Raw genomic sequence first — 22,791 nt, forward strand, 5'->3', positions numbered from 1 at the left:
ATACTAATCCAGAGCATGAGAAGTTCTTATTAGGCAGCCAGCCATGTCCTAGGTAAGAAAGGATAGAAGTACTGGAATTTTATTTTCTGTTTTCTCAGGTGCAAAGAAGAGGTTCAGCTGGATGTGTAAAAGATGCTCCCTCCCACAAAACATTCATTTTATCATTTTTTTAATCATGAATTTATGTGTGCGTCTGTATGAGTGCATCCCATGTGTGTGTTGGTGCCCTTAGCAGCCAGAAACATCAGATTCCCCCAGAATTAGAGCTATAGCAAGTTGCCATGTGTGCTGGGAATCAGACTTAGATCCTCTGCAGAAACAATACACACCCTTAATCACTGAGCCATCCCTCCAGACCAAGTCTTATAGCCTTCCAGGGTGGCACTTGTAATTTGCTCACTGAGAAACATAACATTTTAAGGGTGGCTCGGAGAATTTCACAGAGGAATGCTGTGGAAAAAAAGAAGCAGATCAGTGTGGTCCCAGAGGCTAACATCTCTCTCAGATCACATGAAGACAGATACCACACGGTTTTGGGATCAGTGTCTCGTGTTTTTAGTTCTGAATATCATCTTAAAAAAATCGGATTTCCCTAAATTAACCTGAGATATAGCTGGCAGCTCTCCTTGGCAAGGCTCATTACATCAAAGAAAAAATATATTTGTGAATAGTCTATCCTTGTAAAACCGTAGTAATTTTCTAAATTTAGTAGATGGTGGCAGTTGCATTGAAATATGTTAGAATTTTTCTGATGTGCCTAAAGATATCCTGGGGTTTGAAATCTTTTCTTCTACACAATTCAGTTTCAGCTTCTTTTTTGAGAATATGTTTTGTCAGGTTTTGACCTGAATTATGATTCTTGTCAAGGTTTCTGAAAGATATTTTTGGTTAAAAAAAATACTTTTACTGTTACATTGTTGGGCTTAAGGTAAGGTCTAGAATTAGATTAGCACAATTTCTCCTAAAGACCAAGGTGCATGCTTTATGCTAAAGTACAATGTATTAAAAACTTAACAATTTTATGCTCATGTTTAACTCTCGGAAAGGTGAAAGGGCTATATATATTTAAACAGATGAACCAACCAGACTCCTGGATATAATAGGGATCTCCATTTTCAGCATGTGTTTTCTGTCTTTACTAGGAATATAAATGTAGCTTGCAGTATTGATTAGGAAAGCATTTTAATTTCACCAAAGAATTAAAGCCAGAAGAGAATTTACTCTTAACAAAATAATGTATTAGTTATATCATATATTCTTTAATGGCTTTTTAAGGTTGTTTTCCTTTTGAGACTGGGTATTACTATGTAATCCACACTGGTCTAGACTTAGCTATAGAATGAGTTTGAGGCCAGTCTAGGACACATCAAACTCTGTCAAACACAGAAGAAAAAAAAGTGTATTTATTTGCTTATACACTTAATCTTTTGTGTTATTTGAATGTCTTCCTATAAAGAGACAAATTCATTCCTCCAGATAATTGAGTTATCTTACCTCAATGGGATATGAAAAAAACATGCCCGCCGGGCACGCCTTTAATCCCAGCACTCGGGAGGCAGAGCCAAGCGGATCTCTGTGAGTTCGAGGCCAGCCTGGGCTACCAAGTGAGTTCCAGGAAAAGGCGCAAAGCTACACAGAGAAACCCTGTCTCGAAAAACCAAAAAAAAAAAAAAAAAAAAAAACATGCCCATATTAGATATCAAACATCCCAGGAGAAAGAACCTAGGAATTGTGCAAATTCAGAACCCACTGATCTATTTATCATGTGTGAGATAACTTATAGCCCCAAACAGGCTAAAGATACCATTTTTTTTCTTGAATCATCTTTTGTACTTCTCACATAGGATGACTAAGAAAATGTGCTAGTTTCCCGGAGCCTCCATAAAAAGTCCCACAAGCTCACAATGGCTTAAAATAATAGTAACCTCTTCATGTGCCGTTCTGGAGCCCACAACTCTAAGCTGAGGTGTAACAGGGTCATGGTCCCTCCAAAGCCTTCAGGCCAAGAGCTCCCTCACCCCAGTCAGATTCTGGTAGTCCCAGAAGCCCCCTGGTTCACGGTAGCCTAACTCCACTGTCTTCACAAGGCTGTCTTCCTTCATGCCCCTGCTCCAGCTTCCTTCTTTTACTGGGTCATACGTCATTGGATTAGAACTCACCCTAATAGTTTTATCTCAATTTGACTTTGTCTGCCCAGACTCTGCTTGTCAATAAAGCCATGTTCATAAGTACCACTTCTTAAAACTAGAATGACTCTCCTGGGAACACGATTCCAAACTCATGACAGGGGTCTTTTCCCAGACAATTTGCCAGATGGATGTGAGAGCAGATGGGCATCTCTGATCATCTGCCCAAGTGATATGATAAATATTGGTGAGTTTTGCTTTCTTGGTCCCCGAGGAAAGCCTCCTTTTTTTAACTATATGCCACTTTCTGCATATTTAGTAAGTCTTCTACTATGTCAACAAAATGCAGTTTGATTTTTGAAAGATAATAGTTTATTTTTCACCCTATCAGAAACATTTTACTTTTATGCACTTTTTTTTAAAAAAAAAAAGGTAAGTATTTTCAGTCCGATTTTTTAAAGCACTCTATTTAGTACAGGTATAACTCTACTAGTATTTCAGCATTTTTTAAATACAATTTTGTCAAATGTAATTCTTAAAGATATGATGATGGGAAATTTATATATGTACCTATTTGCAATTAAACTAATTTTTAGATATTAATGTCTCTATGTGCACTGAAATACAATTTAAATTTGTGATTATTTTTGAAAGCATACTTGAAATTTTGGCGGGTTGTTAAGCTATTTTAGTGCTGATATTAAATGGAATAAGGTTTAATATTTTAAAACTTCCACTGTCTGTGTGTTAAAACTCAGTAGATGACATCTATTTGCTTTACATAATGTAAACTTGTTTCATGTTTTGTTTACTTCCAAGGAGATGGAAATTAATCTATGTTGTAAAATTACAACAATGATTCTGTAGGAAGTAGGACATTGCTTGAAAAATTCAACATTTACAGACAGAAGATGTGGCTCATTGGTCTGGTACTTGCCTGGCATGTGTGTGTAAGTCCCTGAGTTCAATCCCAAGCATTGCAAAAAGGAAAAGAAGAGTGTGATGATGTTGTGCACCCCAATAAAGCTTGCCTGGGGATCAGAGGAAAAGCCAGCCACTATATTAAACATAGAGGTCAGGCAGTGGTAGCACATGCCTTTAATCCTAGCATTTGGGAATAAGAGATCTATTGGGATCTCTCTGAGTTCAAGGCCACACTGGGAACAGGGCCAGGAGTGGTGGCTCACTCCTTTATTCCCAGCACTCGGAAGGAAGTAAGATGGCAGGGCACAGAAAGGTGTATAAGGTGTGAGTAAACAGGAACTCTCTCTTGAGGCTGAGGATTTCATAGAGTCGTAAGAACATGGCTGGCTTGTTCTGTTTCTCTGATCTTTCTGCTTTCGCCCCAATATCTGGCTCTGAGATTTATTATTGTTATTATTAATAAGACCTTTTAAGATTTGTGTTACAGAAGAGAAATTCAAAATTTAGAAAAATTTGCAGTGGCTCTGTTTCTGCCAGATACTAAGTTTATGTGAGAGCTATAAAATCAAAGGCTGAGATATCTCAGGTCTTGTGATTACCCTCCTTCTGTTCTCTTATCCCCTTTGTTAAATGTCTGGAATTGTGAACTGGTGCAGCAGAGACAGGGAGACAGAGATCAGGCTCTCTTGGGATGTTGCAAGAGATGAAGGAATGCCAGGATGCCCTATCTGGACAACTTGAGTTCAGTGTTAGGATTGGTCCTGTTTGATGAATGTATGAGCACAGTGTTGAGACTATGCCTTATCCCAGACAATTCCCATTTCTTCATTGTTTCAAATGATCCATTGCACATAGTTTTTTTAATGCAATAAATGAACAATAATTCTATAATAAATGCAAGGATAAAGGAATGGTAGTTGACTTGCTGTTGGAGGGTTATGTTTTGTATATTTTATTTAGTTTGTAATTATAAATTGATTCGTCTACAGTATAAAACAAGGGAAAACATAAATTTCTCTCTACAGATGGCATAAGAATTTCAGGAGAAAGTAATGTTTCTTTGTTGTGTTTTGTTTTTTGAGGCAGGATTTTACTTTGTATCCCTGGCTAGTTTGGAACTGTCTGTGTAGACCAGGCTGGCTTTGAACTCACAGAGATCTACCAGCTTCTGCCTCACAAAAGCTGGGACAGAAATTTGTGTTTGGAAAGGATGCCTTTATTCCGGCAACTGAGATGACACTTTTGGCAAGGTGATGGCCTTCTTGCAGTTTGACTAAAGTCAAAAACCTTTGTCTTTTCTTGTTGGTTAATTAGAAAGCAATTTTGAGGTGCCCTAAGACGTTATAGAACAGTTTCTCAGATACTTTTCTTGAAAGCTCCACTGAGGATATTCAAGGGTTCTTTTTACTTAAAATATTATTTAATTTGGATGGGTGCTTTGCCTGCATGCATGTATGGGCATCACATGGATGCCTGGTGGCCACAGAGGCCAAAAGAGAGTTGGATGCCCTGAAACTGAGTTATACATGGTTGTAAGCAGCCGTGTGGATATTGGGAATTGACCCAGCTCCTCTGTACAAGCAGCAAGTGATCTTGACCTTTGAGCTAACTCTCCAGCCCTCTAGGCATCATTTGTAAGGGTCTCATGTAGCAGATTTTGAAAAACAAATTGCTGGCCATTTCAGATATCGATTGCCTCTTCGGGTAGGTCTTTTTGTTGCTTTGCCCTGAGTCATCATGCTTCTGTCGACAGGCCGGCCTCTCCTGAACATCTGTCAGCTCTCCAGGGTAGCACAACTGATCCCTTAGCACTCAGAAGGGCTATTGCATGCTTGCTAGTAATATTCACTTGTTCAGTGGCATTTCAAAAATATTTTAAATTAAAATTGTGATGCACTACCATGAAGTTATATCCACAAATTCTGCCACTGAAGAAAGACAACTGACATTCACTCTACTCTTTCGGTATGTTTACTTAAAAAACATAGGGAATAATTAATTTGTCAATATACCTACATGATTCAGGAACATTGTTACTGCAGAGTTGATACCCTCCATTGGCTCATGTGTGTGTGTGTGTGTGTGTGTGTGTGTGTATGGGTACAATTGTGTGTACTTTGCTTGCCCAACCCAGTACTGCTTGATATGCTCATCTTTAGTCACCCAAAACCACCCTCTCTGAGGACTCATGATAAAGACAGGGTTTTTGTTTGGTTTGTATTCTGCGGTGTAGCTGTGTTATTTAATCATTTGGTTATGAATGCGTTTGGAAAGTATTTGGCAATTCAGATAATACCAAGAAGAATCAGAGATTGAGCTTGACTTAACACAGCACAGATATAGTAGAAGATATACAATAGATGTGTAAATAAGAGAATGCAAGATGAACAGAGACTCAAGGTCAGGAGGAAAATGCTAGCTCCCAGCTAGAGAAATATGGAATAGGCGTATATACTCATATGTCTGTGTATTTGGATTTTCATGATTATCTTTATTATGATGTTGAAACTTACAGAAAAATAGGTGTGATAAATCCTCAAATATGGAAAAATGTTATAGAGAAGTGAACAGATACCACACATATGACACTAATGATAAAATACGTTATGGACATTGAACCAAGCAAAATTTTCTAATTCAGATAGTGGTGAGATGAATAATACTTTAAGATTAGTTTTAACCTGGGAGTGGTAGCATAGACCTTTATTCTCAGCACTTGAAAGGCAGAAGGAGGCAAGTGGATCTCTATGAGTTTGAGACTAGCCTGGTCCTCATGGTGAGTTCTAGGCCAGCCAGAGATATAAAGTGAGACCCTGTCTTTAAAAATAAATAGCTTTAATAACAGATGTGACAGAAGAGGCAGTTCAGAAGAACCAGCCATGTGCTCAGTCTTAGTTCAACAAACCTTTTATTAGAAGCTGTACTCTGTTTCTCTTGGGAGGGATATTCAGGTGCCAAACAGAGGATTCTGTTCTGAATGACTGATCTGGCTCATGCTCCATAGTCCAGAGTCTCTGTGGGAAGTGGCTAAAGCAAAGATTTCTAATTATTGTGATTTTCTGCAGTTGAAGCAAACATGTTGCTTGGAAGTATGTAATAGCTTGCAGAGATTTTAAGATATTTAAAAACGTTCTTAGCACATACTAATCCTAATAGTGATGGGCTTCATTATGATATTTGCATACAGACATCGAAAGTATTTTAGATATTTGCAGAGAAGACATTTTTCTTTTTAAGAATATTTTAAACTTGCACTATTGTGTGTGTTTGTTTTGTGTGTCCGTGCATACATGGAGGCTGGGGAGACAACTTGTAGGAGTCATTTCTCTCTTTCCACCATTTGCCAGGCTTGGCAATAAGTGCCATTACCCACAGAGTCATCTCACTGGCCTTTTATCAAGGAGTGGTTTTCAGTATGAGGATGAGCATATATATACGTATTCCTTTATGGACGTAAACATGATGATTTCATTGTGCTGAGTACAAATTATTAAATCTGAGAAAGGTGTGAATGGATGTAAGCATAATGTCTATCTATTACTGGAACTCTAGCTGGCTCTGTTCATCAACATGATGCTACTTGGGTACCCACCTACCATATTTTATTTTTTAAGGAAAGGTTTCATTCTATAGCCCACACTGTCCTAGAAATTACTATATAACCCAGACTGGCATTGAACTTTATGGCAGTACTCCTGGGTCAGGCTCTCAAGTTCTGAGATTATTTGCATGAGCCACCCCACTTGGAACATATTACCTCTTAATGTTCAAATGCATACATGACTCTCAAAGAAAATGTCATAAAAAGATGTGACAGATCTGTTTAAATGCTCATATAAGATTTTTAAAAATCATCATACTTCGAAACATTAAATTTGTTCTGATTTGGTAGGTTCTGCCTATGTTTACTTGTGTTTCCTTCTGCAGCCAAGCTGGCTCTTTCTACACCGATAATTCCAGACAATAGTATCTCGTGGAAATATCTCCTACTAAAATGGTATGAAGAGTCTCATTGACTTCAGCATGATAAGCTTATTGAGGCCAAGCGGTGATCCCCATCTCCCACATGCACACTGACTATCATCCCTCTGGGTTGAAGGGCATACCCTTAACTCTGGGAAAGAAACAGTTTAGTGGGCCTCATGATTAATTCTGATTAACATCCGTGTACACATCATCCTTCACAGATAACCTCATCCACATCAGAAGCTGTTCTAGTTTCATCTCTGTGGCTGTGATGAAACACTCTGACCAAAAGCAATTTAGGAAGGGAAAAGGTTTTTTGTTTTGTTCATCTGTTTTTAAATTAGAGGTTGCATTCTATAGCTGAGGGAAGTCAGGGTAGGGACTCAAGGCAGGAACCCGAAAGCAGGCCTGCTTGCCATTCCATACAGCATTACCTCTAACCAGGGAACTCACAGCTAAGGAACAACAGCAGAAACCGGGAAGGAATGCTGCTTGATAACTCTCTGGCAGGATTGTGATAAATTAGCTTTTCTTTTTTTTTAATTTATTTTAATTTATTTTGCAATACAATTCAGTTCTACATATCGGTCACGGATTCCCTTGTTCTCCCCCCCTCCCGTCCCCCTCACCTTCCCCCCAACGCCCCCCCCCCCATTCCCATCTCCTCCAGGGCAAAGCCTTCCCCACAGACTGAGGTCAACCTGGTAGACTCAGTCCAGGTAGGTCTAGTCCCCTCCTCCCAGGCCGAGCCAAACAATCCTGCATAGGCCCCAGGTTTCAAACAGCCAACTCATGCAATGAGCACAAGATCTGGTCCCACTGGGCTGGAGAGATGGCTCAGCCGTTAAAGGCTAGGCTCACAACCAAAAATTAGCTTTTTTATATTGCCCAGGACAACCTGTCAAGGAAGCGATGCTGCCCCACAGTGGTCTGGGACCTCCTCCATCAGTGAATAATTAGGACAGTTTCCCACAGACACACCCACAGGCCAATCTGGTCTGGGCAGTTTCTCCCAGATGATTGTAGGCTGGGTCCAACTGACAGTCAGAGCTAACCAAGACAAAGCCTGACTCATTTCTACACATTCTGACACTATTCTCACTTACAGAATAATGAGGTTGTTGTATTGTAGGGAAAGAACCAGCAGAACTCTATCATTCCAAAAACAGAGCAATGAAATTAAAATTAAGAGAGGAGAAAGAGACAGAGTTAGTTCTGTTCACACTGTTCCTCTGTGAAGCCTCTCAGACCAGCCAGCTCCAACAATGAGTGACAGCAGGCACCGGGAAAACGCCCCTGCTTCTGGTCTCAAAGGACTCACTGGAGTGTAAGTCCTGGCTCCACCATGAAACCGCACTGAATTTTTACCAAAGTTTTTACTGTTTTCAAACCCAGTTTCCCATCTGTAAAACAAAGACATTGCTGTTTCTACCTGGGTTGTAAGGAGTAGATGCGATCTTGCATGTAATATTCTTAGTATACTTTTACACATGGAGTAAATATATAATATGACTTGGTTTTATGATTGATGACCTCATCTTCTAAAATTATATATCATTTATTATGTACAACTGGGACTTAATAATTATAATGAAATACATCTCCCTATGTAAGCCATTGTCTGGGTGGCAGGTAGATGACATGGTAATAGCAATGATCAAGACAGGAAGACAGTAGGAAGTGGAATGTGTTGCAGGGAGATGGTTTATATTGTCAGGAGGAACATTTGAGCTTAGTGGTATCAGATCTAAGAAAAGCTCAGTCTTTTCACTGTTAGGTGAAACATTCTGATTTGTGTGTGTTAGGAATCAATTCAGATGTTTATCTGTTGTAAGTAATTATCTAATTTTTGGAGGCAGAATCCTGCAATGTAGCCCAGGTTGAACATACTCTCACGATCCTTCTGCCTCAACTTCCTGAGTGCTGGGATTGCAAGTGACACCAGGCCTGGCCTCAGTTTTATATTTATATTCTGCACACTCCAAATGAATCTGCTCTCCTGTGCAGTGACAGTCAGTGTATGATGTCTCAATTTGTCATCTTTACATCCTGCTTAGGAGCAGGGTCAGCTCTTCCTGTCCAGTCATATGCACAATGGCCTCTTAGGACCAGGTGTTGTGTAAAATTAAGTGCTTGTCTTTATAGTAACCCTTGTGTTTGCCTTCTCTTGTTTGTGCGGCCACTCAAGTCTAGTGTGTGTGTGTGTGTGTGTGTGTGTGTGTGTGTGTGTGTGTGTATGTGTGTTTTACCCAAAATTGAGCATTTAAAACAGTGTGAATGAGGTGATAGTTCCCAATTACATTCTTCTAGAATTTGTGTAGATTTCATGGACGCCACTGAGGGATCACACGTTATTTCACATCCTTGAAGAAATGTGCGTGGACATTTGCACTCTATTAAGCCAGGGGAGCTCAGTATTCTTAAGTTATTCTTTAAATCATGTTGGGAAATTGAGAAAAGGAGGGCACAGGGTTTCAGTCTCTAGCATTGGCTGGAGTCGATTTATACAGTGTCATCTCCCCCATGCCACCTTCCCCAGTATGACAACAGGGTACAAATGACCTCTCCTTTAAAAGATGATGTCATACTCTTTTGACACATTATACACAGTACAACTTTATAAAAACTACATTCAGCTTTCCTAAAGGGTACATAATTGAGGAGTGTTTCAAGGGAGATGCAATGCTTGGTCCTTAGTGTTGGGTCCAGTGAAGGGTGTGACAAATTCTATTTCCAAGAAGTGAAGGCTCACAGGTATAATAAATAAAACGAATCTCCACAAAGTAGTACATTCCCCTCATTTTGGAAAGGTTGATCTCTTTTACACTTTGAAGAGAAAATCTACTTAAATTGGAAATTTTGCAGTCAATATTCACCCTATCCAATCTGTAATTTATCTTTTGCATGAATGTGGGGTTTTATACCCAAGTTTTATTCATTTTATTAAAGAAAATATTCTTTTATGGTAACTAAGTTGATGAAATCAAAGATTTTATATTGGATGGCTCAAGATGTATGGATACAAGGCTAATGCAGCCTCTGTGCTTCTCCACAGCGCAGCTGGAGGAAGAGAATAGTCTTCTATTCCTGTTTCCAAGAAGCTGTTATCTGAATCAAGAGCAGATAGTTTAACAAGCAGAAGTTACAGTCTAGAAGCCACCACTATTGCTGTAAGGGGTCCCCACATTAAGATACTTTAATGTGGGCAGGAATTATAGCAGATAGCGTGGGAACAGAGATTGTATGTGGTCAAGGCTGAAAGGAGGCTAGGTGTTCATTAACAGCCGGTGGCGTTGGATTGAGTGGTCTCTTCAGTCCGTTAACCAGAGAGGGACAAGGATATGATCAAGAGCAAAACCCTTAGATTTAAAGAAAGGAAAATTAAATGAAGTAAAATAAATATTAAGACATTTTCAACTACTGTTTTAAGTAGACAAATTGTCTTGTCTCAGACCTCTTCCTTTCTCAATAACATCACTTTTAAATAGTGTTAAGGCGACTTTTCAGGAAATTTTAAATTATATTTGCTGTTGCACATTCAGTAGGAAGTTTGAAATTTAATATTTTCAATGAAATTGTACAGACAAATATGGGAAGCTTCAATGACCATGTTTATTTGGCATTCAGAAGAGCAGATTGAAGTGAACAGAAGTTTTTGAAGAAGGCAATGTTTAATAGGTAATATCGCTTGAGTTTAGTAATTTTTAATTAGCTTTATAGGGGTGTGTGTGTGTGTGTGTGTGTGTGTGTGTGTGTGTGTGTGTGTGTGATGTGCATGTGAAGACCAGCTAACTTTGAGAATTCATTCTCTCCTTCCATGGTGGGACCCAGGATTCAAACTCAGGTCATCAAGCCTGCTTGTCGGCAGGTGCCTTTACTCACTGAGTCCTCGCACCACCCCATGAGTATTTACCTAATTTTAAAAGATACCTCAGATAGCAGATGTTCTTATAATTATTTGAAACTTGATAATTTGAAATTGGAATTTGAATATCAAAAGAATCTCTTACTCAATTTGTCTGGTCTAACTCAAGGATATATACTATTGATCACTCTTAAAGGTATGGTACTTGGATTTCAGTTTTTGACAGAAAACATGTAGGCTTTAACATAACAAGATGACTAAGTCTTGGGTAAATGAGTTTATAAGTAGACAGAAAAGTCTCTAAGAAATATACTCTAGCTTAGTTTTGAGGGAAAGATGTGGATTCTTTCTGGAAAAAAAAAAAAAGAATTCCCAATAGAAACCCACAGTCATCTTACACATTAGAATTAAACAAACCTGCTACTCGTAACGAGTGACAACGAGATAACAAGGAGATGATTCATCATTAACTGAGGGTAGCAGAAAAGACAACTGAGGCACTGTGGGGACTACACTGTCTGACACATAATGTGCAGAGACATGAGGAATGAAGTCACAAACACAATCGAGTAACACGAGACTAAAAATGACCAAGCAGATGGCATGGAGAGTGTAAGGAGGAGAAAGAGAAACTCTTAAAATCCGGATCAGAAGGAACAAATTCAGAAAAAAAAAAAAAAGACAGATTACTTCCAAAGAAAAAAACAGACACGAGAATGGACGTCACAGAAGAATACTGGAAATGTAAACCAGAAGACAGAATGCTGTCGCCAAAGTGCTGAGAGAAGTGGGTAGCTGAGAATTATGCTCCCATGCTTTTAAGAAAAATGGATTTTAAAAAATGAACTACTAACAAAGGAAGAAATACAATCCTGGCAGGAAGACTGAGATTCAGGAAGAACTAGGAAGCAAATAAATCAGTGAACATGTATAGAAAATATAACCATTTATACTTTATGATGTAGGAGGAGAGGACAGAGCCAAAATAGTGGAGAGCAAAATAAATCAGGAAGGTATCCTAAGAAAGAAAGTGTTCTAAAGCCTTTTAAAAATATTTACTTTGTTTGTTTATGTGTATGTGTATAATTATAAAGATTTAGTTTTTTTTTTTTTTTTTTGTGTGTGTGTGTGTGTGTGTGTGTGTGTGTGTGTGTGTGTGTGTGTGTGTTGTATAAACAGGTGCATGTGACTTGACTTTAGAGGCTGGATCCTTCTGGATCTGAAGTTAAAGGTGTTGGTGGACCATCTGACATGGGTGCCAGGGACTGAACTTGGGCCTCTGCAACTGCGCTATGGTATCTTAACCTCATCGCCATCACTTCAGCCCTCGTGCAAGAATATTAATCACATTCTAATTCTTAGTACAATGCTGAGTTCTCTGGGGTTATTATATTAGGAAGCTTGGTAACACACATATGGGTATGTATATATGTATGCTATTCATATTGGAATTTTATATTAAGCTTCATAACATACATATGCACAAATATTTGATATATCTTATGTACAATAAAAATATAAAGGTGGGAATATTTAAGATCTTAGAAATGTTAGGCGATATATCAAATTCTCAATGAGCTAGTGCCCTGAGGTGACAGATTTTGTGACAGTTGGGAATGTCTGAGGTTCCTCAGCATCCTCTACTCTTAGAGAGCCATCTGCTGGAGAATGGCTTCATATCCTCAGAACAAATTTAAGTTTTCCTTGTTGGGCTTTTAAGTTTCACACTCAATTTCATGCTCAACTTAAGAACAATCTGGATATAAAAGCAGTACCATTCCCGGGGCTTTAGTTATTCATGTGTGTGGAAACCTTTTTAGAGACATTGATTTTAATTAAAACAATTTTATTCAATTTACTAAGATTATCTGTGTGTGCATGTGCATGCATATGACACATGTGAGTGTGAGTTTGTGCATGCCATGGTGTGTGTGTGTGTGTGTGTGTGTGTGTGTGTGTGTGTGTGTGGTCAGTCAAAAAACAACTCATGGGAGCCAGTTCTCTCCTTCCATCATGGGTTCAGGGACTGAACTCAGATCATCAGGTTTGTGTGACAAGCACTTTTACCCACTGAACTGTCTTTGCTGAACCCTTAATTTGGGATTAAAAACAAATCTATTGGCATAGGATTCCCAGATACCTGTAAACATGTCTTCATTTGAGAGATGTTCCCATTCTTCAGAGGGACATGGCAGAGACTAATACAACTGAGCTCCAGGAAGTTCCCTTCTTCACAGTAGCCGTCTGCTTTCTCACGTGCATCATTATTACCTTAGGTCCTGTTTTCAGCTTAGAAAGTAGAAGGGGAAGTCACTGAAAAGAGATCTTTGCCTCATAAAACTAATGAGCAAATAGGCTAAAGGTGAGGATTCATATGAAAAATGGCTGCTCTAAGAAGGCAGGAGGAACAGGTGCGGAGCTGTTGCAGAGTCAGGCAAGCAGGACAGGCTGGGGACACGTGTTCCTGATCTGGTACCTTTCCTTGTGCTGGGATGATACATCCGCAAGGGTTCTTCACTCCTGTGATGTGTTAATGACAGCCTGGAGATGCTCGCTATGTGATGGTCTTTCAGACATGAAAAAATAAATAAATAAAATTGTCTACATGAGAGATCCTGGGTCAGTCTTTGCTGAGGTCGGCCTATGGAGGTCAGTGAAATTTGTTCCTGTCTAGTCCTGAGCAAAACTAAAGCTTGGTTTTGGTGACCACAGAATGAAGATATGTTTGTAATTAATAATGAAAACAAGCTCTAACCACGAAGGGTAACTATTCTGGGTTTGAAAAAACTCATTTAAAGCTCTGCCCTGATATTATTTGAGCATCCAATGTGGTTATTAAGGGAGCAGCCTGCAAGTAAAACAGCCTGTAAATTTCTTCCCTGTTCAGCTAACAATGTGAATTCCTGGATATTGCTGGCAAGGCCTTTGAGTTGCTCAGAGACTTAAACCCTCAACAGAACAAAGGACTGGTGTGAGCTATGAAGCTGCTGCTAAAATGTTCTATCAGGGAGAGGACAGACAGATGAAATTTGCTTAGAGAGCTTACTGTCTAGACACATCCCCCCCCTCTCCTGGCCATGTGTAACAACACCGTTTTTTTCTTCAAATTGGAACATATCACTCAATGTCATGAGGCATTTTGATATACCTCATTGACACTGCGTATAACATTGACACTGCTGCTTAATGTTTCAGTGTTCTTTTCCTTCCTTCATCCCTCCCTTCTTCTCTCATGTCCCTCCCTCCCTTTCTTCCTTCCTTAAGAAACAGGGTTTCATGTAGCCCATAGCAACTTCCAACTCCCTATGTAGCTAAGACTGACCTTGAACTTCTGAAACTCCTGCCTTCATCTCCCAAGTGCCGGTATTCCAAGCATGCGTTACCACACTAGCTTTATGTGGTACTGGAGATCAAACCAGGACTTCACCAGTGCTAGGCAACAACACTCTGTGGACTGAGGTACATCCCGACCTGACAGTTTTCACTTTCAACTATTATAGTTCATTTCAGTCATAACAAACTAAGAGGAGCAAGGACCTAGTCCCTGTTGCTGTCTGTTGATAACTTCCACATGTCAACCTTCCCTGGACTTGCAGCCTTTGCATGTGGATGTCATTGGCATGGCCATCACATCATGTGTCTCACATCACGTTCTTAAATTCGCATATCATCTTTGCGTTCCCATTGCTGATGTGGGATCTCCCTCCCTCTTTTGTCTCATATAATAATAATGAACAAGGATCTCTCTCCAAATTGTATCACCAGTTCTCAGCAGATCTGCATCATATCTACTTCCAGGCACCATTGCTCATTCCCTAAGTTCCAAGAGCCTCTTCATGGGTTTCCTTCTCTCTGTGCTCAGTTAAGGTCATTCTCTGTCTTGTAGCCTGAGTCATTTTGAAGAGCTGTGAGTCTGTTAACCCCTACCTTTTCCAATATCCTCAGTGTCCCCTCACTCCATCCCCAGTCCTCAGTGACCTCTTTGCTAGTCTCTGAACACAGCCTGTGCACACCGCATTAAAGCTCTTGGTGTTACTAGCCCTTCTTCTGGGGCTGCTCTTCCTGTAAATATTGATCTCAGTTACACAAGAGAGTATCTTATCTTGGTACACAATCCTTATATTATGAGAAAAGCTTTCCTCCATTTCACCATTTGAAATAATAGTGTTTTTTATCTTCCTGACAGTGTTCATCAGAGTGCAGTCTCTGTACCTGATGCTGGATCCAAGTTTACTCTGTGTCTTTTTGACGGGAAGATCAGCTCTTGGGAACCAGGACCTCTATCTCTGGTGCCAGGAACAGCTTCCATCTGATGCTCAATAAGAATCTGTTAAAATTTGACAACAGTTACATGTACTTGATCCTACAAACTTGAGGCTCATATATGAACAGAGGAAGAAAAACTTTATCTTTTGTGGTTCTAAGAGTTGATCTCAGGAACTTTCACACACCAGGCATGTGCTCTTCTACTTAGTGGCATACCATTGAAGAATTAATATGTTGACAAGCTAGAAAATCGTTAAATGATAAAAGACAAGGGTATGTATATAGTTGCCTGGAAATACAACATACCAGCGAAGAATTAATATGTTGACAAGCTAGGAAATTGTTAAATGATAAAAAACAAGGAGTATGTATAATCTGGAAATAGGAAAAGTTACAATGAAGGATTGTGGGTGGCTTTAGTTTTCTGTTCTCCTGTCTTCTCTGCCCTCTGAGGAGAGTTTCTTGCCACAGTGACTCTCATCTCAGGAGAGACACAAAGAAAGCCTTAGGTGAGTTTTGCCATCAGTCATTGGCTTTATGAGCTCAATCCACACTGAGGAGGGGACATGAATATTCCTGAAAAATTAAAGTCGGTGAAACCAATTGCATTAGGACTCTTAGGTCCCTCGGTCCACTCCACCTGAAGCACCAAGGAGGCTCAGTTGTAAAAATTAACTCTTAACAATGCTAGTGATGTTTTCTCACAGGTGATGGACATTCTTGGTGAATATCCCATTTCATAACTTCCTTTAGCACTGGATTGAGGATATTCATGCAATGACTTCTAGGTTTTTGGTTTATTCTCCTACATGGAGAGTGCATTCTAAGTTCATCTGCCTTTCATGTGACATTGCTGAATTCTATTCATTGAGAAGATGAAAGAGGAGGTATATCAAAATAATGAATTTTCTTCTTTAATAACATTATGCAAAAAGATGGAAATAATTTATTTTATGTCCTTTGATATGTCCATGTAATTTCTAACAGATAAACATTTTATGACCTCCAGAAAACATAAATGTTTCCTGGCCTTGGAAATATAAACTAGTTATAAACTCATTGTTCCTGTCTTAATTTGCCTTCTATTCCTGACCAAGGGCAACTGAAGAGACTAAATCCATTTCACGTTTTACCATGAAGGAAGCAGTAACTTAAGACAGGAACCTGGAGATAGGACCCCAAAGCAGAGGGTAAGGAGGAGTGCTACTCACTGGCTTGCTCCTCATAGCTGGCTCAGCCTGCTTTTTATACAACTCAGAATCACTTGCCCAAGGATAGTACAGCAGACGGTGGGCTGGTCCCTCCCACACCAATCATGAATCAAGAAATTGTCCCACAGATTTGCCTGCAGGCCAATCTTAGGAAAGCATCATCCAGTTGAGGGTCATTCTTCCTTGATAATTCCAGCATGTGTCATATGACAAAAAACTAACAGCCACAATTCCTACACTTTAATTCATAATAACTAGGCTGGTTATCTTATGTAACAGTGATGTTGAAAGTTTAAATCACTGGTTATGTAGAAGGTATATAACTCATAAAGCTCGGATTGCCCAATGTTGACTTTAACAATTGGTTTTAAAAGGCAAACATGATTATTTTGTAGTGTTTGTATCACTTCAAAAGACTAATGTGTTTGAGTACATGCTCAGTGCATATCTTCAAGTTTCCCTTTGATTTCTGTTTGTCCAGAGGCAGAAGATGAGGAGGATGAGGAGGATGAAGAAGATGAAGATGAAGAAGAGGAAGAGGAGGAAGAAGATGAGGAAGATAAAGAAGCAGACTCCTTATATAAGGACTTCAATGGTGATACGGAGTTACCGGGGTTTACTCTCCCTGGAATCACATCCCAGAAACCTGACGTAGAGCCAGGAAGCATGGCCCTACTAGAGGTAGCAACCTACCAGGTGCCAGAAACCATGGAGTGGGAGCAGCAGAATCAAGGTCTGGGTAAGTGTCCTTTGACTAATCCCTTCCTTTCCCTTGCCTAAAATTTCATTTCACTAGCATCTTTTAGAGAGAAACATAATCTGCTTGTGGTTATGGGTGTTTATCTGTGATTTTATTTGTGGAAAATTATCAGTTACTTCCTCCAGGATTTTAGATCTGTGCTTTTACATAGTTGAATCCAATTCCCCATTGCCTATTACCAGTCTGGTTACTTGATGTTTTGGAAAGATCTCCATTTTTTTCTTTCCCGTAGAAAGCCTTCCCATGGGAGGAGGGATACATAACCAGGGTCCTAACCAAGCAGTTCACATGGATTGGAGTCAGGAAATGAATGGATTTTATCACCCTCTGTCCTGTCAGAATTTGTTCCCTAGAAGTCCTGGTACTGGTAAAGGGTTAGCCATTTGGGAAGCTTGGGACTTTCATTGTAAACACAATCTCACTCCAAAGTACATGTCCAGCCACATGCCTCTTTCTCTTTGAGTGGTCCAGGTTGCTATTATATTCTCTGAGCTTATGGGCTGGATTCTACCTCTACAGTATCTTTCCTGCTGTACTGAAGCTTCCAAGTCATCCCTTTCCTCTAATTGCTGGAAGATGCTGTTGATCCCTAAGTAAGAGACTCACTCTCCTGATGTATGGTGAATAACATTTTCACCAAAAAAATCCTGCCTCTAAATTACTCTGTGTCTTTAACAGCTGGGACAAACATTAAGTATAAGAGTCATCGAGTCACCTCTGGAGGTATTTCTTTCAAACCTTGACTGTGGATTTTGGATATTGTTCTTGATGTAATTCTGGGCTAATCATTTTGTAGTTGGTGTAAAAGTTGTAGAGAATGTATAGATGAGATTTGCTATGTACTATGCACGTAAATAGGAGAGATCACACTGGATAATGGCTCTCTAGAGTATAGATGGAGCTTGTAACTTTGCATATAGTGCTTACTGAATTATTTCCTGAAAAAATACATCAGGTATTGGGCAATAATTATTTAAGATACATAATGTAAGGATCAGGGGTGGTGGCACAGAGCTTTAATTCCAGTACTCAAGAAATAGAGACAGGTGAATTCCATCTATATTGTGAGGTTCTGGACAACTAGGGCTATATATTAAGGCATCCTCTCTCTCTCCCATAAATATTTAATATATGACTAAAAATTATTAATAAATTATTATGTTAATATATATGTGTGTGTTCTGCAAGGGTGTTAAAAGCTTATAAAGGTATTGAAATATAGCAAAATATAAAATAAACACAGAATAATATGAACATTAATTTGTGAACAAATATTATTTTGAAATGCTTCTGACAAACAGATTTATAAAGAATGAAACAGAATACAAAAATATAAAGAGAATTTGTTACCAAATATGCTAAAGACAAATACAACAATCTCTACATGAAGTGATTCTTCATGTCAAGGCATTGTCATATGACAGTATCATGTACAGTTAAATAGCTGCAATGGCTTGAATGTGAAATGTGTCCCACAGGCCAGTCTGAACCCTTGATGTCTAAGCAGTGGTGGGCTTTGTGGGTTATATGTGGTCGTAAGTCCCTTCCTTTACTCTGCTTCCTGTCTGCCTTGATGTGAACTGTCCCATCATGCTTTTCTGCCATGATGACTTCATCCCCTGCCTCCCTTCAATTGTTTCTGTCACAGCAGTGAAAAGTAACCACACAAGGCTTTGCTCGTGACTATACAGTGTGATGAGGATGAGTATTTGAGACTTTGCTGTTTAGTTAGAGAGATAGGAGAAAGATTACCTTCCTATAAAAGTAAGTAGGCCGTTCAGGAATGGTGGTGTGCACCTATAATCCCAACACTCAGAAGGCAGAGACAGGAAGGTTGAAGTTTGAGGCAAGCCTGGACTATAAAGCCAGTTTGAGATCAATCTGAACTCCATAGCTAGAACTTGTATCTGAAATCGCAACCCAAATAAAAGAAATTAACAGAAAGCACCAGGTAGGTCATCTATGTCTGGGGTTTGGTCAAGGAAATGAACTCTCCTCACTTCGGAAGTGGTTTGCCATGTATGAGTTAGTATAAGCATCTGGAAGGACTGTGGAACTCAGGAGAAGGTGGAAAGCCTTCAGTTCAATGCTGCAATGATTACTCAGGTTGTGTTCTAACCATGTCCCTAAATACAAATTTTTATTGAAAGCAAGCAAAATTTTAAGAGATTATTTTATTGATTTACGTATTTATGTTTACATGGTCTCTGTAGGTATCCCAGGCTAACCTCAGTTCTTCTGGCCATAGTGCTGGGATTACAGATGTATGCCACTGCGCTCAGCTAGTTCAATGGATTTTCTAGTTGTCACCCATGCTCTCCCCCCACAGTCAACATGCAGAACATGTCCATCACCCATCCAATGCCCTTTGCTCCAATGAAGCCCTCATCTACTTTTAAACTTATTCATTTACTTTCAATATATTATTTTCATTTGTGCTAATGTGTGTGTGTGTGTGTGTGTGTGTGTATGTGTGTGTACACCATGTATGTGCAGGTGCCCACCATAAAAGCTAGAAATCATTGGATCGCTTGGATCTGGGGCTACAGGCAGTTCTGAGCCATCTGATGTAGATTCTGTGAACTGAACTCTGGTCTTCTGAAAGACCAAGAAAGTGCTCTTAATGTTGAGCCATGTCTCAATCTTCTTTACATATACTTTATTTTGTTTATTAATATTGTGTGTATGATGTATGTGGGAGCATGCATGTGCCTATGTCATGACACACATGTGGAGGTCAGAGAACAATTCTGTGGATTTTGTTTTCTCCTTCCATCTTAATGTGGGTTCTAGGGATTGAACTCCGGTCACTGGGCTTGCTTGGCAAGCATCTTTACCTGCTGAGCCACTTCTCTGGCTCACATTGATCTACTTTTTTTGTATCGTGAAGTTTACATTTTTTTTTTTTTTTTTGGTTTTTGGTTTTTCGAGACAGAGTTTCTCTGTGTAGCTTTGCAACTTTCCTGGATCTTGCTCTGTAGTCCAGGCTGGCCTCGAACTTACAAAGATCCTCCTGGCTCTGCCTCCCGAGTGCTGGGATTAAAGGCGTGTGCCACCACCGCCCGGGTAGAAGTTTACATTTTTAAGAGTTTTATTGTCCTGGTATTGCTTCAGTGATTTTTTCTGCAGAGATGTGATCAAGCATATACTCACTCTACGTGGGGTACCGACAACAGACTAATGGAGTGGTTCTGTTGAATCCATGTGCCTGGCGAATTAATGAGTTTAATTGGCTTTCTCACAGTTGTGTACAGGAGGAGTTACTTACAGGATTACAAGTGATCTCCACACAGTCGCATCACTGGGAAGTTGCACCCCAGCGTGGATGATAACCTCCTAAAAGCTGCACAGATGGAATGCCCCCTCTATAACCTGTCACCTCCCTATATCTCCTCCCAAGTCTACGTGCAGCTGAGGGGGAAGTGCAGGTTGGTCTGAGTGGCCTTAACCTCAGGTCAGGGGTTGATAATGCTTCTCTCACTCTTTCTGTGGGGGACCTTCAACAGGGTGGATCCTGCTCAGGAATGTCTGCAGGTAACCACAGCTAATCTGAATAAAATGACAAAGACTATACTATGGCTAGGGGACAGTGTTCCATGACAGCTACTTACTATTTTATTTCTGGCTTTTTTTCCCTTGGTGTAGTGATCTTGAGATCCAACTATGTCATGTTCATCAGTATTTTTTCCTTATTATGGTGGGAGTAGTATTCTGTTGTATGATTCTGTCACATTTATTTAATAAGTCACCATTTATAACCAGTTGAGTTGTTCCTAGTTTTGTTTAGTAACAATTGAAATAGTGAGTTATATAAGGCATAAGGCTTAGGACAAATAGCTATATTTTTCTTTCTTTCTTTTATTATTATTATTATTATTATTATTATTATTATTATTATTGTGGTTTTTCAAGACAGGGTTTCTCTGTTTAGTTCTGTCTAGTTGTCCTGGAACTCACTCTCTAGACCAGGCTGGCCTCAAACTCACAGAGATTCACCTGCTTCTGCCTCCTGAGTGCTGAGATTAAAGGTGTGTACCTTTAACCACCACTGCCGTGAAAGGACAAATAGCTTTTATGTCCTTTTTCCTGATCCTATTGCCCAAGCAGAACTTTAAAGTTTCATAAATTAGTGATACCCCTTTAGTGAATGGTTAGCCTTTTTAAAAAATTACATTTATTTAAGTGTGTGTGTGTGTGTGTGTGTGTGTGTGTGTGTAAGTACAAACCACCACAGCCCATATGTTGAGGTCAGGGGACAACATGTGTGAATTGGTTCTTTCCTTCCACCATGTGGGTTCTGGGGATCAAACATAGGTCACCAGGATTGAAAAAAAGTGACTTTATCTGCTGAGCCAACCTGACAGCCTGATTTGTTAGCTTTCATTTGATTTCCCTAGTCCTGAGTGTTTTCTTAAAGATTTACTTTCTTTTTAATTGTGGTTATTGGTGTGTATCTGTGGAGGGGGGCGGTGTATATGCACATGAGTACAGATGCCATAGAAGCCAGAAGAGATGATTGAATTCCCTGGAGCTAGTTATATGCTGTCCAGTGTGGGTACTGGCAACCAAACAGGTCCTGTGGAAGAGCAGCAAGTGTTCCTTACCACTGAACAATCTCTCTTGCCCTTTGATTTTTTTAAGCAGTGTTTTTTTCTCACTGTAGTAATTTACTATAGATCTCTTCTAGAGATCTCTTATGTTTTATTACCATTGATTTTCCAGTAAGTTAATTTCATCAGACTGTTATTAGCATTGCAGAGTTTGTGGAAACTCAAAACAAGAAATGTGCTTTGGATATCGCTCTGTATGCTGTGCTGATTGGCCAGTAGCCAGGCAGGAGTACAGGTGGGATAAGCAGAGAAGGAGAAGTATGGGAAGGCTGGAAGGCTGAGTCAGGAAACACCAGCCCACCGCCCAGGGAGCAGCATAAAATGGCACACAGGTAAAGCCATGGAACATGTGGCAACATATAGATTAACAAAATGGGCTGAGTTTAAATGTAAGAGCTAGTCAATGGTAGACTTGAGCTAATGGCTGAGCAGTTTTAATTAACATAAGTCTCTGTGTGTTTACTTGGGTCTGAGAGGCTGCAAACCATGGAGCCATGGGAGCCAAACAGGACCAGGAAAACTTTCAGCTACAGGAATGATTCCTTAAAGCTGGGCCTTCTTCCACTGAAAGAAGACTGTGATTGATAGTGTCTGAGTCTAGAATTCTACTAGCCCAACTTTTTCCTGAATTGTCTCTTTACATCTTTAAATTAACTGTGGGGTAATATTAATTGATCTACTGCCCTAAGTACCTTCAAGTCAGGTCCTTATTCCTGGTACATTTTGTGATCGGTAGAATAATGACTTCCCAAAGAAGCACATGCCTAATCTCGAAAGGCTTTAGGTATTTTATTTTATGTGGAAAAGGAAAGTATCTTGAGATGGGAGTTGGGACATTAGTCTGGAAAGGAGTGTTCCCAGTGTACTCATATGGGTAGCATGTTGGGGGCATAACTCAGTTGGTAGAGTGCTTGTTAGCATAGAGGAAAAGTCCAAGGTTTGATATCAGCACTGCATAAACTGGGCATGGTGGTGCATGCCTGCAATCTAAACACTTTGAAAGAGGAGACAGGAGGACCAGAAGGTCAAAGTCATCCTAGGCTACATAAGAAGTTTAAGGCTA

At 39.7% G+C, this 22,791-nt stretch overlaps 1 protein-coding gene across 1 annotated transcript in view; it reads left to right on the plus strand.

Moving 5' to 3' along the window:
* The window catches only part of LOC128107485 (armadillo-like helical domain-containing protein 4), a 111,019-nt gene that overhangs the window by 16,742 nt on the left and 71,486 nt on the right, over window positions 1-22,791 (plus strand). The window contains exon 5 of the mRNA XM_052733387.1: window positions 16,840-17,097. Coding sequence (XP_052589347.1) covers window positions 16,840-17,097 — 258 coding nt within the window. The remainder of the gene's footprint in view (window positions 1-16,839; window positions 17,098-22,791) is intronic.

The sequence above is a fragment of the Peromyscus californicus genome, unplaced genomic scaffold, assembly GCF_007827085.1.
Source record: "Peromyscus californicus insignis strain IS unplaced genomic scaffold, ASM782708v3 Scaffold_12__1_contigs__length_115047231, whole genome shotgun sequence".
Taxonomy (NCBI): Eukaryota; Metazoa; Chordata; class Mammalia; order Rodentia; family Cricetidae; genus Peromyscus; species Peromyscus californicus.